Source organism: Channa argus, chromosome 17 (assembly GCF_033026475.1).
Source record: "Channa argus isolate prfri chromosome 17, Channa argus male v1.0, whole genome shotgun sequence".
Lineage (NCBI taxonomy): Eukaryota > Metazoa > Chordata > Actinopteri > Anabantiformes > Channidae > Channa > Channa argus.
This window is the reverse complement of record NC_090213.1, coordinates 3,923,569-3,938,222: the sequence shown is the minus strand read 5'-3', so window position 1 is coordinate 3,938,222 and position 14,654 is coordinate 3,923,569. Positions and strand designations below refer to the sequence as shown.

The window sequence follows — 14,654 nt, the reverse complement described above, 5'->3', positions numbered from 1 at the left end:
CTTGTTAAACGTGCATTTTATTTTCTATACCAAACCAAAGCTATGGGACTGTGAAGACGTTTTTAAAAACAAGCTTGGGGACATCACAAACTGTGTATTGCCCGAAAATAATCGTCTGATTAATCTATAAAAACCAACCCTTCAGTTGAATAAACTTTGGAACAATGATTTATTTGTATTGGTTTTGTCTTTGTTGACGTTTTTAAAGCTCAGCTAAGTCTGTTTGCTCAGAAGAAAATCCAAAATATTCCTTTAACCCTGTTAAAACTTGTCTTTACTCTCTACTATGTAAATCCAGAAAGTATTTATTAATGATATAGTCATTTTTTTATGTTACAGCCTTATTCCAAAATATATATAATTCATTATTTTCCTCAAAATTCTACAAGCCATTCCCCATAATGACAACGTAAAAGAAGTTTGTTTGAAATATGCAAATTTATTAATAAAAAATCTCATTTCTAATGTTTCCACTGATCATCCTTGAGGTGTTTCTCCAACGTTTGTAGACAGTTAATAATAAAGAGCAGATATCACAAACCTCGATTTGTTCTCTGATAAAATCCATCTATGTTTTGTTCACTAAAAAGACAAAAGAGTCGACTTGAGCTTTAACGCAGTTTGTTGGATGTAAATGTTCAGTGACTGTTCTCACCTCTGGTTATGGTCCAAATGTTGACTGTAACAACAGCAATGATCAGTGCTGCTAAAGCCACAGGGACAATAATGAGCCTCAACAAACCTGAAAAATATTTAAAACACGAGTAAAAACAAAGTTCTTTATCAGGAGAAAGAAACAATAAATGAAGAGCTGACATTTGGCTGAGATCTTCTGGTTCCACAAAGGTTTGTGTGTTTCTGTTGCTGTGTTTGAACAAATGTGAGGAACAAGTTCAAATGCTGATTTGTTAATGAGGGTCAATCAAATTCAACCTAAAGACACAAAGTGTTTATTATTACTGAGGGAGACTGAATAAGAGACTCTGTCCACCCACATCCTGCTGTCAAAGGGAGACACTTTAGAAACACATCTGTCAACTTCAGTCACTACCTGCAGGTTTTGTTCCTGTGTTTGTAGATGCTGTTGTAGCTGATAATTCAGATTTTGGTGTTGTTGCTGTTATTGTGTTGTCACCTGGACAAATGAACAAACACCAGAAATGTGACCACAGTAATTTTAAAGAAGAAAACACATGTTCATGATCCGCAGTTGATAAATGATCATCAGCTCATAGTTTTCCTACCTGGCTTCTCTGTTGGAGGGTAAAGGGTGAAAGTAAACTCTTGGTTGTTGTTACCATCAGTCACTTCACATGTAAAAGAGTTTGACTGATACAGTGGAGTCAGAAAACGAACAGTGGTGGTGCAGGAAGACTGACGTCAGTAAATTTGAGGGGTTGTTTTTCACATCTTTACCATCATACAGCCACTTTACTGTGTAACTACAGAGTCCATGTGTCCACACAGAACAGTTTAACGTCACCTTATCAGTGTCCTTATGTTGAGTCACTGGTGAAGATGGAGATAATGTGAGAAGGACAGAGAAACATGCATTTTATCTGTGTGATCATAAGTGTTGTTTCAGTTCATTGTTTGATGTGAAAACATTAGGATGTAAATACTCACTGGTAACAAAAGACACATTAACCTCAGAGTCTGAACCCTGTTGTTGTTCTGGTTTGTCAAACTGTCTGCAGTAATAACGACCAACATCTTCATCTATGACCTTCTTTATAACCAGAGAACAGTTCTCTGTAACACCCAGTCTGTCTGATTTAGAGTTGGATTCTGTTTTAATCTTCCCAAGATTAACCAGCTCCAGTTTTATTCTGATCATTTATCACATCTTTACAAGTCAGAGTGATGTCACCTCCTCCTCTGATGAAGAAAGAAGCTCCTGACAAAACAACAGATATCAGAGAAAATACAGATGTTAGGAATCTAGATAATGTCTCAGTCTGTCTCATGCTTGGTTTCCATGAGTCCACAGAAATCTCTAGAATTTTTAGTTTTTTTTTACAGCTAAACTGAAACAGCAAATACATTTGGCAGTAAATATATGACTTGATTAGTTTCTGTTTCTGAACAAATGGCAGCAGAGACACCAGGAGGTGATGGGGGTGGATGGTGGGTGTATGAAACCCACAGCTTTGACAGTATAGTCCATGGTTTACACACAGAGTCCTCTCAGTGGTTGGTTTGGGGACAGAATCACTTTAGTTAAGGTCAGAGGGAGTTTGTGCTTTTAGCTACATGAACTTATTGTGAAATGATTCTGCAGCAAAAACCAAACCACAACCTTTGTGCTGTGACCTCCTGAACATCATCATAACATGTTTAATAGAATCATCAGGAGGTGAAAGTCTTCCTGATGTGTTCAGTAGCAACATATTAACAACATGAATCATAAATGAACCAATGAGCAAACATAATCCAGCTCCATAATCCATATTTGCTGTTGCAGTTGATTTCACTATTTGTAGGAGACAGTGTTGTAACCATGTCCAAACCCAACAGTCAAACTGTTTTCTATGTGTAATGAATCCTGAATGTAGGTGGAAAAGTAACATTACTGATATTAATACATTAGTTTGTTTCTGTCTGTTACTGATCAGTTTTCTTACCTGTAAACTGAAACTCTAGTATGAGGAGGAAAAGGGTTTGAATCCATCTGTGTTCAGCCATCGTGACTTTCTTCTCTCTGCTCTTTGCGTCCGCGCTCGAGCTTCTTCTAGAGAAATGTTGTATCTATGCGACTTCCTATAATTAGTGAAGTGTCACTTCCTCATAATGACTTTTCATCGTTCATTTCTCTCTTGTGTCACTTGTTCACATGAAAATAGTACATGTTGGTTTTTAAGTCCGTCCATCTCATGTACTCACGAGAAGGACACTGACATGTGGTTATTAAGAATTGGGAATCAAACCACCAACCCTGGAGTCCAGTCCTAAAAGTCCTCGTTCACCAGAATGAGTCAGTTCTGCTCACGATGCTTCCTGTTGATACTGTAGCAGGCAGCAAAAAACAGAGATAAGATGATAGTTTACTGATTCCTCTTTGGGTCCATGAAGTCACTGTCCCTCTGTGAACTGAGGGGGAGGTGTTTAGGTGACAATGTAGCTGCTACAGCAGCAGAACTCTGAAGGCTCCAACCACAAACAATGACCAAATAACCACCACTGACTATTTAAATATTAGGTGGAGTTAGTGTAAGAGACAGTGCAGCTTTAAAGAAGAGGAAGCTTCCACAGAGCTGTACCTCAGTGCAACACCACCACGGGCATCATTACCCAAACCAACCAGAGACAAAAGCAGCATGTGGTAGGAAACAGGGTGACTAACAGATCGGGGAAACCTAATCAACCAGCTCTTAACGCAAAAGAAACAGGAAGAAAAAGAACAGAACCTTAAGATGATTTTATATAGAAGGTTTATGGACAATATGGGGAACATTGGGAGAGATGGAGGAGACGACAACACAAAAGGTGGCCGTGCAGAGTTGATGAAGGAATCGACAGGATGACACAACTCGAGCGGTCAGTGACCTTTTTGTTTCAACAAAACACTAAACTAATTATAACGTGTGATGACCTGAACTTGGCACAAAGACACAACAATATACAAATACATGGTATTTACCAATTAACCATGATTTGTTTTACGAATATCTGCGATTCAGGCATTTTCTTACGACACATGAGGACCAATGAAGCTCGAGGAAATGTTCATGTCATTCACAGAGGAAGAGAAAAAGAAAGTGATGATCTCCAAAATCTACAAGTCCCTACAACTTTAATAGTAATAATACAGAAAATACCTTGGAGGTGAAAGAAAAAAGGAAGTTAGGTGCAAATGTCACCATAGAAGACAAGGAGTGGGAGGAAACCTTTACAATATGTATTGTGGGACTGGCACAAATTTTGGGAAAAGGTAAAAGAGAAATACAAAGTGTAGAGGATCACAGTGAGTTTGCGTTTAAAAAGAGCAGGTCAGAGGTCAGAGGACTCAGCAGTTTGACAGTGAATACAGGGAAGTTGAAGTCCACCTGTGGGAAATTGAGTTGATTGGACACGATTTAGAAAAAGCTAACACCTGGTCCCACAGGTAACAGTGCGTGTCAGAGCGCAAACCAAGCCTGGTCTGTAGACCCCCGAGACAGGATTTCGGCAGCATTATTGGTCCCAATGAGCACAGTCTCTCCACAGAGAAATGCTGTGGAGAGAGGAGAACCTTCCAGAAGAACAACCATCTCTGCAGCACTCCACCAATCACCAATTTTGAAATAAGACTAACATAATGAATAGGTTCATCATTGGGAATACGTTCTAGATGCAACGTGTGACGTATGACTGGTGACGTGGGAGCGAAGAACCGGATGTGATGTGTTCATGCCGAAACCCGTGAACAACCTGCATTAATGTACGTTTTGGACGGTCGATGTTTGTAATGACGTAACAAAAACAACGGGCACGGCGGACGCACTCATGGGTTGACGTGCTCAGAACGTAACGTGTCATAAGCCACGTCAGCGGACTTTGCTCGTTGCATCAGTTGAAAAAACAAAACAAAACAAAACTAGAACCGTTAGTAGCCACAACACAAACAACGCGGTAATATGAAAACTGTTTGGTGTGTATTCATATACATTACTACGATAATCCATAACAGAAGTCAGGATGGCCGAGCGGTCTAAGGCGCTGCGTTCAGGTCGCAGTCTCCCCTGGAGGCGTGGGTTCGAATCCCACTTCTGACATCACTTTTTTATGTCTTGGGTGTATTTTACACAAACATCATTCCTTTAATTAACGTGATTTACCTTGATATTAGACGTCAGTTATTCAGCCTTCACGGATTTAAAGGAGGACGAGCGTTTTATAATAACTTCAATACACAGCTATTGTTACTTTGGAAATGGAAATGGAAAATAACATATAGTGTAGCCAAGGGGGCATTTAGTGTTTACTGTGTGATTATATATAAAGTGACTGAAATTAATTCCAGCTTAACCAGTCACATTAATTCATTGAAAATTTGACATTCTGCATTAGTACCTTTTCTGAAAATCCCTTTGTACATTTTCAATGCAAACCTTTACTTGTAGACTCTGGTGTCTCTACTTCATCCACTGCTGCAAATTACACAACCCAAAAAATCAATAACTCTCACGCAGATTGAACAAAACCTGAACACTGTAAACCTTCTGTAAACTTAGGGTTGGCCTGATGTACTAAAAAGCTGCCTTTCATCCAAAACCTTCTCCCTTTTTTTGTATTAATACACAGAGGTTCTACAAATACATCTGTGACTAAGCACACAACTGTTTAGGACATTTCCCTGACAGGTCACTTCAGGCCCTGGATAATGTGCAAGTCAGTTTCTGTAAACCTGCATTTTATTCAATCACAAGTGACAAACCTCTGTGTGTTTTCGTTTTCCCACATGAAATGAAATTTTGCACCACAGAAATATTAACACAAAGCAATATTTTAAATAAACACATATCACTAGAGTATTAACAATGTAACTTGATATAAAGAACCTTGCATGAGGAAAACAACTACTTTAAACTTTAAAGCCAATATTTGCTCACCAACTCAGATTACTTTAGGGCATTTAAGGAAAATAAAAGGATGCTGCCACGTCAAACAAAAGGTCTTCACCAAAAGTATAACAGACTAAATTCTGAGCCCTTAAATTAAAGAAAGTACTGGCAATTTCAGGTTACGTTAAATCTTAACACTGAGACACAACAACCAGCAAAGCAGCATCTCGCTTGCAGTAATGTGATGCTGGGTGAAGTGATGAAGTGCTGCATCCAGGTATCAGCTGGATGACCTTTCACATCAGGAGACCTGTAACACAAATAAACCGACGCACGTTACGATATACGTCTTGATGTTTTTTTATAAATCTTTCTGATTAACTACAGTCTTCCTTCAGACACCGTGTGGTTTCAGTTCATTTCAGTATGACTGAAACGTAATTTCTTACATTTTTACTTGTCTTCTGAAACACTACATGATATGTACCTTGACCGAACCCTAACATCTTCAGTAGTCTCCAGGACACTTCCACTCCGTGTGCTAAAAATACCGTGTTCTTACATTGGGTAGATGTCGGCACGGCGCTGAGCAGCCTCTTGCCCTCAGCTTCCACAGCTAGAAGATTTGACTTCTCATCAGAGCCTTCATCTTTCTGGCCAAACGCTTCCTCGTTGTCCAAGTGCTGAAGAGGAGCTTTGTGGGGAGTCTGCACCTGGAACCTAAATTTATAGATTTATTATAAAAAGTGCTTTATTTTATTTTTTTTAAGTGAACATTTTTATTTATTTAGATTTTTTGTATTTTATAGTTTACAGATAAACATGTCCTCTGATGGTGAGGTCAGCTTTGAATATATCAGCCCTCCTAATATTTTAAAGGTAATTGCCTTATCTGTTGCTTAATCTCATATTAACCTATATTTTATCCTATTTTTCCATTCAAAAGAAATCAAATTTCCATTTTTTCCCCCAAATAAAATGCATGTACCCTTCATTTTAAAATTTAAAATGATAGATTATGGAAATTAAAGTAATTTTAAAATTGTTTAAAAAAAAAAAAAGCTGACTCAAAGCTACTTTCCAAACATTTAAGAAGATCACACAAATTGATAAGAGCATACCTCAGTCCTAGCATGATGTCTAGATAATTGGCGTGGCCGGCGTCCACCAGCTCCTTAGCAACATGGACCCCATCTGCCAGAATGTCCACCTTCCAGTGTGTGTTTGACACAAACTCTCGGAAAAAGATCTGAAGGTTCCTTTGATACAAAGTCCGTTGGAAGAAAACTGCTGCCTCATCTGTCCACTGCTCGTCCTCACCAACTGCCTTAACTCCTCTCAGGATGCAGGGGTACGTCACCTTTGGGAGTTTAATTAACTCCTGTGGAAGCCGCTTTAACTTGGCGTGGTCTCTGTAAGGCAGGCATTCGCAATGGCCGTAGTCTACCAGGTTCAGGACCAAAGCGGCCTCTGCGTTTATGATTTCAGCCCTGCACCACTTGTTCTTGGATTCAGATTTCAAAAGACAGCAGGTACCAGGGACGAGGTGCGCTTCAGGAAGAGGAGGCATCAGCCGAGGGAGTTCATCTAACATGATGGAGACTTTGTTCATGATGAGAAACAAGTCTTCAAGAACAACACAGAACTCAAAGGGAGTCGTCACTGCAGCAGCAAAGCCAATGTAGGATTTGTCCATGTCAATAGGAGCAAAGTCAAGTTGCTGAGGAGGACTCGTCTCCTTGTGGGGTTCTCCATCTGTGGCCTCATATTGTCTTTCAAGTGGCAATGGGATAATCCCTTTATTCTGCTCTAGCGAGGTTGCGATTTTATAACCAAGAAAAAGTTCATTAATGACTAATTCAACCATCCAAATGTTTTCAGCTTCTGAATAATCCACAAACAGCAGTTTGACTTCTTTGCCTATTACTGACTTAAACATTTGCTCCCATAACTTCAGAGTCTTCTCTCCCTCACTTTTCATCTTGCACAACACTGCAAGGTTGGGAATTGCATTCATGCTGCTACACTGTTTTCTCAAGGAACTGCTTGAAATTTCGGCTGTTATTCCAAGATCCACAAGGAGGACCAGGCATTTGCCACGAACTGTTTGCTGGACAGTGGCCCTGTGCATCTTGTTATCAACCTCGGCTAAGCAGTCGAGGCCTTGTTTGATGTCGTCTCTAGCCACCATCTCACACTTGTTTATGTTGTCAGCTATATGACCTTCCAAAGCAGCAAACACGTCAGTGGTCTTGGCGAGTCTGATGTAAAAGGTGCTATTACTCTGGATTGACAGAACAGTGCCGATTTCTGTGTCTTTAGCAACAATACTGGGGAATGTAAATGCATCAGCACGAAGTCTCATCACTTTGGTAGAAGACTTTGAAGCTTTCTTCAGATTAGTCTTTGACTCACGCTTGATACTGGTGCGTGTTCTTTTATGATACCTGCAGGTTTTTACCATCAGTTTGGTTGACGGAGTGCCAGGCGGGGGCTTTAGCACCCGAGGCATCATTGTTTCAGATTCAGTAGTATCGTTCTTAGACGCTTCCGTGTCGGGGTAGTTGTGATCACAGGATGTCGCCTTCTCTTCTTTTTCAGGTGAACGTGCAGGAGGCTCCTCTTCCTTTTCATTTGCAAGACTTCTTTCAACAGCTGCTTCATGTGGTGCTGGAAGAGAAACAGTTCCCCCCAGAATCTCAACCTTGACTTCCCAACGAGTTCCATGTTGACGAACAAAGTCGACCATTAAAGGCTTGTCCATTACAGCATCAGTAAAAGAAGCATCATTTTCATAGGCGCCTGTGTCCAACAGGAAGCACGATAGGCTGAATCTTGGCTGCGACAGATAATCCTTTGGTACAGAATAGATCTTCTCTTTCCCCACAGCTGCTGAGTTTCCATAGTCGATGAACTCAACAATGAAGCGAGAACTCCCCTCGTAGTCCTTCACAACAGACCGATACAGAGCACCGTCCTTCTCATACTCGGCAAGAACAAGGTCACCGACTCTCAAAGTAGAAGAAATCTTTAAGGAATCTCTTAAGAAAACAGAGTTAAGATCTTCATCCATTTTCAAGAGGGCGGGTTCATCCTCTGACAGCTGAAGGAAAAAACTGTTGACTGAGTCAATGTAGGAGATGAAACACTTTGCCCTGAAGCCTGCATTCACTTGCTTGTCAGGCAGACACGAAAGCTGAGGGAGTTCGGTCTCGCTGGTGTGATAATGGGGTTTTGACTTTAGGTTTGTGTCTCTATGCTCTCTACGTTGTTTTGCTTGACAGTGTTTTTGCTGTTTAACGGGGACATTGGGGACACACTTTGTCTTGTCCACATTTAGCTGTTGTAGTTGTGTGTGTTTGCTCTGGGCTTTGTAATAAAAAGCATTCTTTGTGTGCTTGTTTTGGGGTGGTGCCCTCCAGACCTTACCTGTGAATGGACGTGAGGTGGGACAATATGAAGACCACCCATAAGGTGGATTTATGCAGTTGACTGACACGTTTGTACATTTTGAATTAGAGAGACTTGAGTCAGAAGTCACGACGTTCTTTGGTTTAGGCAATAGGCTGAGAATAAGGGCCTTTACCTTCTCATTGACATTAACACCTTCATCAAACAGCTCAACATCAAATGACCCATCTTCACTCTTTCCAAGTATGACAGCTGTCACTTGCTTGTTGAGGATTGCTCCATCAAGCCAGTCCTTGACATCTGCATACATTTCTTGCTTGGAAACTGAAGCAAGGCTACATCTCACGGCCTGCATGGGTGTGGACAACAAATCAGTGGAGTCTCTGGGAATGAACATCACCTGGGTTTTTTCCAATATACTTGTGTTTCCATAATCCACGAAAAACACACTCAGATGCAGAGGCGACTTAACGGGATACGCCAAGCCCCTGTACCATTTGCCATCAAAGTATTTGGCCAGACACAGCTTCCTTACCACAGCTCTAGTACTGGCCTGCATCATGTTTTCAATCTCCTCTGAGATTTTCTTTTCCAGCTTTTCAATGATTTCAGTGTTTCTCTCAAGGTGGCAGTAGACCTGATGCTGACTGCCAACATGAGTGACGAAGACTCGTTCTTCATTTCCAGGTCTTATATCATACGAAGAGTAGACAAAAGACTCCGGAAACACTGTCGACAATTGCTTAGCTGACGCTGTTGTCTCTCTTGCCAGACCCAGTTCCAAAAGCACATGTGTTATGCTCTGCTGGGTTTGGCTGTTGTAAAGGTCTACAACATTACACAGCCCTTTGTTTGTTACATTCAACTGAGAGACAACCTTACACCTTAGACCCCCAGTGGTGTCACAGACAAAATCCTTAAGTGACTGACACGCCTGCGAACTCCATTCCCCACAGTTCTTGAGGTCAGCAGGCTCAATAAGGTTGCAAAGGCTGCACCTGAAAGCTTGTCCTTCCAAATAAGAATATTCTGGCTTCATTCCCTGAAGACTTTCCTCGCGGACCTGAATGGTGACGCCGATATCAATTAGCATCACTCTGGCAAAACCTTTTTGTCTTTGTGTAATGAAACCCCTGTAACATTTTCCGTCTACAGGTGACTTGGCAACACAACATGAATCTCCCGACTGGAGCGGCACTGTGTGAAACGCGTAATACTGCTGGAGCTTATCCATCAGTTCCTCCAAAGCTGGAATCTTCTCTAGAGGCTGGCACCAGAAATCTGATGGAGAGTTTGCGTACAAACAGCGCACTGCAAACTCACACCCAGGGTTGATGCTTAAAGCTTTGAAGTTAGCAGTTTCATTTCTGCACGTGTTCTCTTCCTTCTCCCACTGCTCTGCATTGCTTTTGATGTCTGGTGTCACATTATATCTTGGCAATCTTGCGTTTTCAGACACATCTGCGTTATTCTGCACCACAGACGCTGTGGAACGGTTCCAGCATTCTTCTTGTTTGGAAGCGATAAGGAGTTCTGTGATACTCTGACTGCTGTCACTTCCCATCTCATAGAGATCAACAACAAATTTATTTTTTCTCTTGTGGACAACCCGGACTAGCAGGGCTTTGTTTGACACAGCTCGCCTGAAAAAGTCTGAGACGGCACCAGTCCACACTTCATCCAAGGGGAAGACATTAACAAGAGAACAACAAAAGGCAAAGGCTGTTTTGCTTGCAAATTCCTCTGGTATTTTCTTAATCAATGTGTGTGGCACTTTCTCAATGTTCCCGAAATCGACAAAGAGAACTTCAGCTCCGTGATCTAGCGTGTCCGTCACCACAGCCCTGTAAAAATGCATGTCTTCCTCATAAAGTGCACAGCACATTGCCCCAAGCTCAGGATTCAACAGCACATCTTCATCCAGCTTCACTTGACTGAAGTGGTCTGCTATTTTTGCCATCATTTCTTCGAACTCATCATTTCGTTTTTGCGTTCTGATCCAGAAGTGGTTTGGATTCTGGACATACTCAACATAACCCACAAAGGCAGAGTCTGCCTGCAGGTCTTCTGCTTCCAGTGTTTTATCCAAAGCTTTGCTCATGATTGTCTCATAGTATAAATAGCCACCTTGAGGTGAAATTTCTTCAGTTACAAAAACAGACCTAACCTTCATTTCTGGATGTTCCTGAATGGGCTCTTGTTCTTTTACCTGTTGGTCTTCAACACCAGCTACTGAGATGGAGTACAGATGCTGTTCTTCATCACAACCTCTGATCTCCACATCTAGCACTGCCCCAAGCAAGGCTGCCTTCAAGAAACCCAACTGCTGAGTTCTGACTGCCTCATCCTGGCCACTCAGGCAGGAAAGGCTACACGGGAACACCATGATGGGTGCTGAAAAGAAATCAGGTGGCAGCCGGTGGACGTTCTCAATTTTGACAGATTCAAAGAACCCATAGTCGATGAACAAAACTCTAACTTGAGAGTTGACTGGAAGAAACTGCACGAAGCCTCTGTACCATTTCCCTTCTTTGCCTTTAACTGAGCATAATAAACCCAGGTTTTCGGTTTCTGCCTTCTGACTGCATTCTTTGGTTCTGTGCTCACAAAAAGTAGCCAGTCTGTTCGACATTTCCCTAAGATCCGTTTCCACACTGGCCATCTGACAGTAAAACAGCCCAGGACTAACAGCAGCAGTTACACGCACTTTAACATGTGTCCCACAACTCAGTCTTGGCCTAAAGAAGGACAGAATGTCCTTGTATCTCTGCAAACCGGGTGGTTTAAAAGAAAACTCCTGTCCCCTTGGCCTTTCAATGAGTAAGTCAGGAACTGAGTTTACATTTTGTTTGAGAGGTACCTCTGTCAGCATCTCAACCAAGAGGAGAAACGTGTCTGTATCCAAGAGCCTCCCAAACCCATGTCTTACAAGATCCTGGTTGATGTCAGGGACTTCCAGTAAGAGGACTTTGTGAGGAAGGAAGGCCTGAATGTAACCTGTGGCATTTCTTCCAATAAGGCTGGAGAAGTAGTCCTCCACTACAGAATTAGAACAACCCTGAAGCACAAGCACATTTGAAAGAAATCCACAAACTATTTTGGGGGGCAGGATGAACAGGTCTTTTGAACAGGAAGATATGTGGGTGATGTCAGCACTCAGGACATTACCATGATCTATTAGGAAAACATCAAACAAATCTTTCTTTCTCTTCTGAACTCTTCCTCTGTACCAGCATCCTGAACTAAAATCTTCTACAAGGCAAACCTCACCAATGTCCACTGCGGAGTTTGTCTTTTTTACATTTTGTAATTCTCTGTGCAAGATGTCATAGTCCAATTCACATATGGTGAGGTACTGTCCCTGGAAGTGTATCAGGGTCGCTTCAGGGTTCCAATCCAAGTGCGTTAACTTGAGGTCCACCGGCCAAAGGGCACACGCCACTGATGGACTTGAATCCTGAGACCTCCAAATTTAAAGCAACACATTGTTAACATTAAAAAAAACTTATGACATCATTAATTTAAGCATCAGGAGCTGTGCATTTTAAGACATTTTTCAGAGTCTGCTGTGAATGAACCCCCATACTGTGACTACTTCCACTATCAATGACGCCAAATAGCTTAACTGCAACAATTATTCAGTTAACTGACAGATATTCTGATTAGATATTAGGGTATTATTTAGCTATTACTTTTCACAACTGCTACCATAGGTTTCTAAGATATCAAAAAAATAACGCTTTTCATTTTCATACACTGATCAGCCACAACATTAGCTTCAGCTTGTGGTTTTAATACAAAAAAAAAAGGATGTATCATTGTGTGCTAATCGCCTGTGTAAATGTGTGTGTAAACTGAATAACATTAGCACCACCTTTACTAACAGTGATCTTTGACCCTTATTTTATTACTTACTGTACATGTTTGACCATGATTAGCATAATCGATAAAATACACCTTTTTCTTAGTGGAGTACTTTTACTTTTTTACTTTAAGGAAAATGTAAAATCTGCTTAGTGCTTTTAAGTGAGGATTTGAAGTGACACTTTATATGTGCAGGCTGCTCAGATTTGCGATGCTCTGGCTGATCAGTGAACTAAAAAAAAGTCACTTTAACGCTTACTTGAATGATCATTTAAGAAAAATAACTACAAATAACTTGTCAACATCCAAAGCAAAGAAGTGAGCTGAAACACACGATAGTATAGTAAAAAACATTGGTTTACTTACTTCAGGTGCTCTGATCCCAGCACTGACTGCATGGCAGCTGCATCAGTGACCATCATGACCCAAACAGAACCCGAGAGAAGCGGGAAAAAAACCCAAAACAATACACTAAACCTACACAGCATATACACATACTGTACAACCGTAACCGTGGAAAACGTAACTGACAGCGTCAACATCAATAGTATTGGTTGTAGTATTTGTACTACATGAGCAGCTCTTAAGACATAAGACTTACTAAGACTAAGAAAAAGCAGTTTTTTGGTTTGAGAAACAGTTATTGTTGGCGTAAACCTAACAGGTTTTAGTTTTAGCTCATCTCCCCTTCTCACTATCAAGAAGACATGATAGGTTTCATTTAAAAACAAAGAGTCCAGGTGAAAATATATCGCATATGAACCAGTGCAGGTGTAAAAATCACACAATTTTTATTTCCATCAGGACACTGGGCTGATAATTTATGCTGCGGTTGATAAAGGCCAGATGTGGATGGAAATCCAGAGGGACACGGACACTAACTCCGGGCCACTTTTCCCACGGTACCTGCGCGACCCACCCGGATCGTGTTCCGATTGACTGAGGACACGGTCTCTCCAGCTCAGGCTCTGACGGGCGGTGAGCACGAGCTTTAGTTTGTGAGGAAGGAAATGAGTTTAACTTAAGGGGATATCGTGCGGCAAAGCGGACGAGATGGCGGCTCGCGGGCTCAAGAAAGAAATGGAATTTAAGGTAAATGTGCAACAATTACCATCAGCTGCATTGATGCACTGCAACGTTTAACTTTTACAGAAATCAATTTGTCTCACTGAATAATGTGATAATGACCAAACATCAAATTAGGGCTAATGGTTAACAATTATCTTAACGTGGCTTTAGCGCGAGAAGGGTTTCGATCGTAGACTAAACTAATGTTTAGCCAAACCTTTTTTTTTTCTTTTAAATAACGCCAAATTACAATTCTATTCTTGAAATTTGCCAAATCGTTTGGCAAAAAGAGGACGTCCGGACTAATTCAAAGTGATTCGGGAAACGTGTTTTCATACAACTTGACGGCTAGGTTAGCATAAAGCTGAGGTTAGCTTAACTATGCTATTATAAAGTTAAGACGCAGCCCACACGACAGCCTCCATCTCGGTCGGTGCTCACGTTAACCCAGCAGCACCGGTTATTTGTTAGCATCTTTCTGTTCACACTTCCCCTGACTCACATTCGGAACAGCTTCCTACCTTTTGCACCGCCTCATTTTTTTGCCACCTGTCGAGTCGTGCAACGGTAACACGTGTTTCAGTAAGAGGATGAAGTGAGCAGCTAAGTACGTGGACCCGACTCGGCAGCTAAGGGAAAAGTTAAGGGAAAACCGAAGTTACGGAACAGACCTAAGTGTTGTTGTTGTTGTAGACACCATCTCCGCACTGTTTGAAAGCTATTTTAATGTTTGTGAAATGAATTTTAGTTCTATTCATTACATTCTTA

General features: G+C 41.3%; 1 protein-coding gene, 1 long non-coding RNA gene and 1 other non-coding gene across 3 annotated transcripts; 1 reads left to right on the top strand and 2 right to left on the bottom strand.

The window, feature by feature from the left end:
- Window positions 1-11: 11 nt before the first annotated feature.
- LOC137102738 (uncharacterized) lies at window positions 12-3,155 on the bottom strand. Its single transcript, XR_010911264.1, has 5 exons — window positions 2,625-3,155; window positions 1,627-1,897; window positions 1,245-1,509; window positions 1,052-1,135; window positions 12-742 (listed from the first exon to the last, which is right to left on the bottom strand). It is a non-coding gene; the product is annotated as an uncharacterized lncRNA (long non-coding RNA).
- A 1,516-nt stretch (window positions 3,156-4,671) lies between these two features.
- On the top strand, window positions 4,672-4,754 carry trnal-cag (transfer RNA leucine (anticodon CAG)). Its single transcript has one exon. It is a non-coding gene; the product is annotated as a tRNA-Leu (tRNA).
- A 1,085-nt stretch (window positions 4,755-5,839) lies between these two features.
- On the bottom strand, window positions 5,840-13,295 carry tdrd15 (tudor domain containing 15). Its single transcript, XM_067482828.1, has 4 exons — window positions 13,185-13,295; window positions 6,665-12,418; window positions 6,106-6,263; window positions 5,840-5,853 (listed from the first exon to the last, which is right to left on the bottom strand). The coding sequence occupies exons 1-4, from the start codon at window positions 13,238-13,240 to the stop codon at window positions 5,840-5,842; spliced, it is 5,982 nt and encodes a 1,993-aa protein (XP_067338929.1). The 5' UTR covers window positions 13,241-13,295.
- Window positions 13,296-14,654: the final 1,359 nt, after the last annotated feature.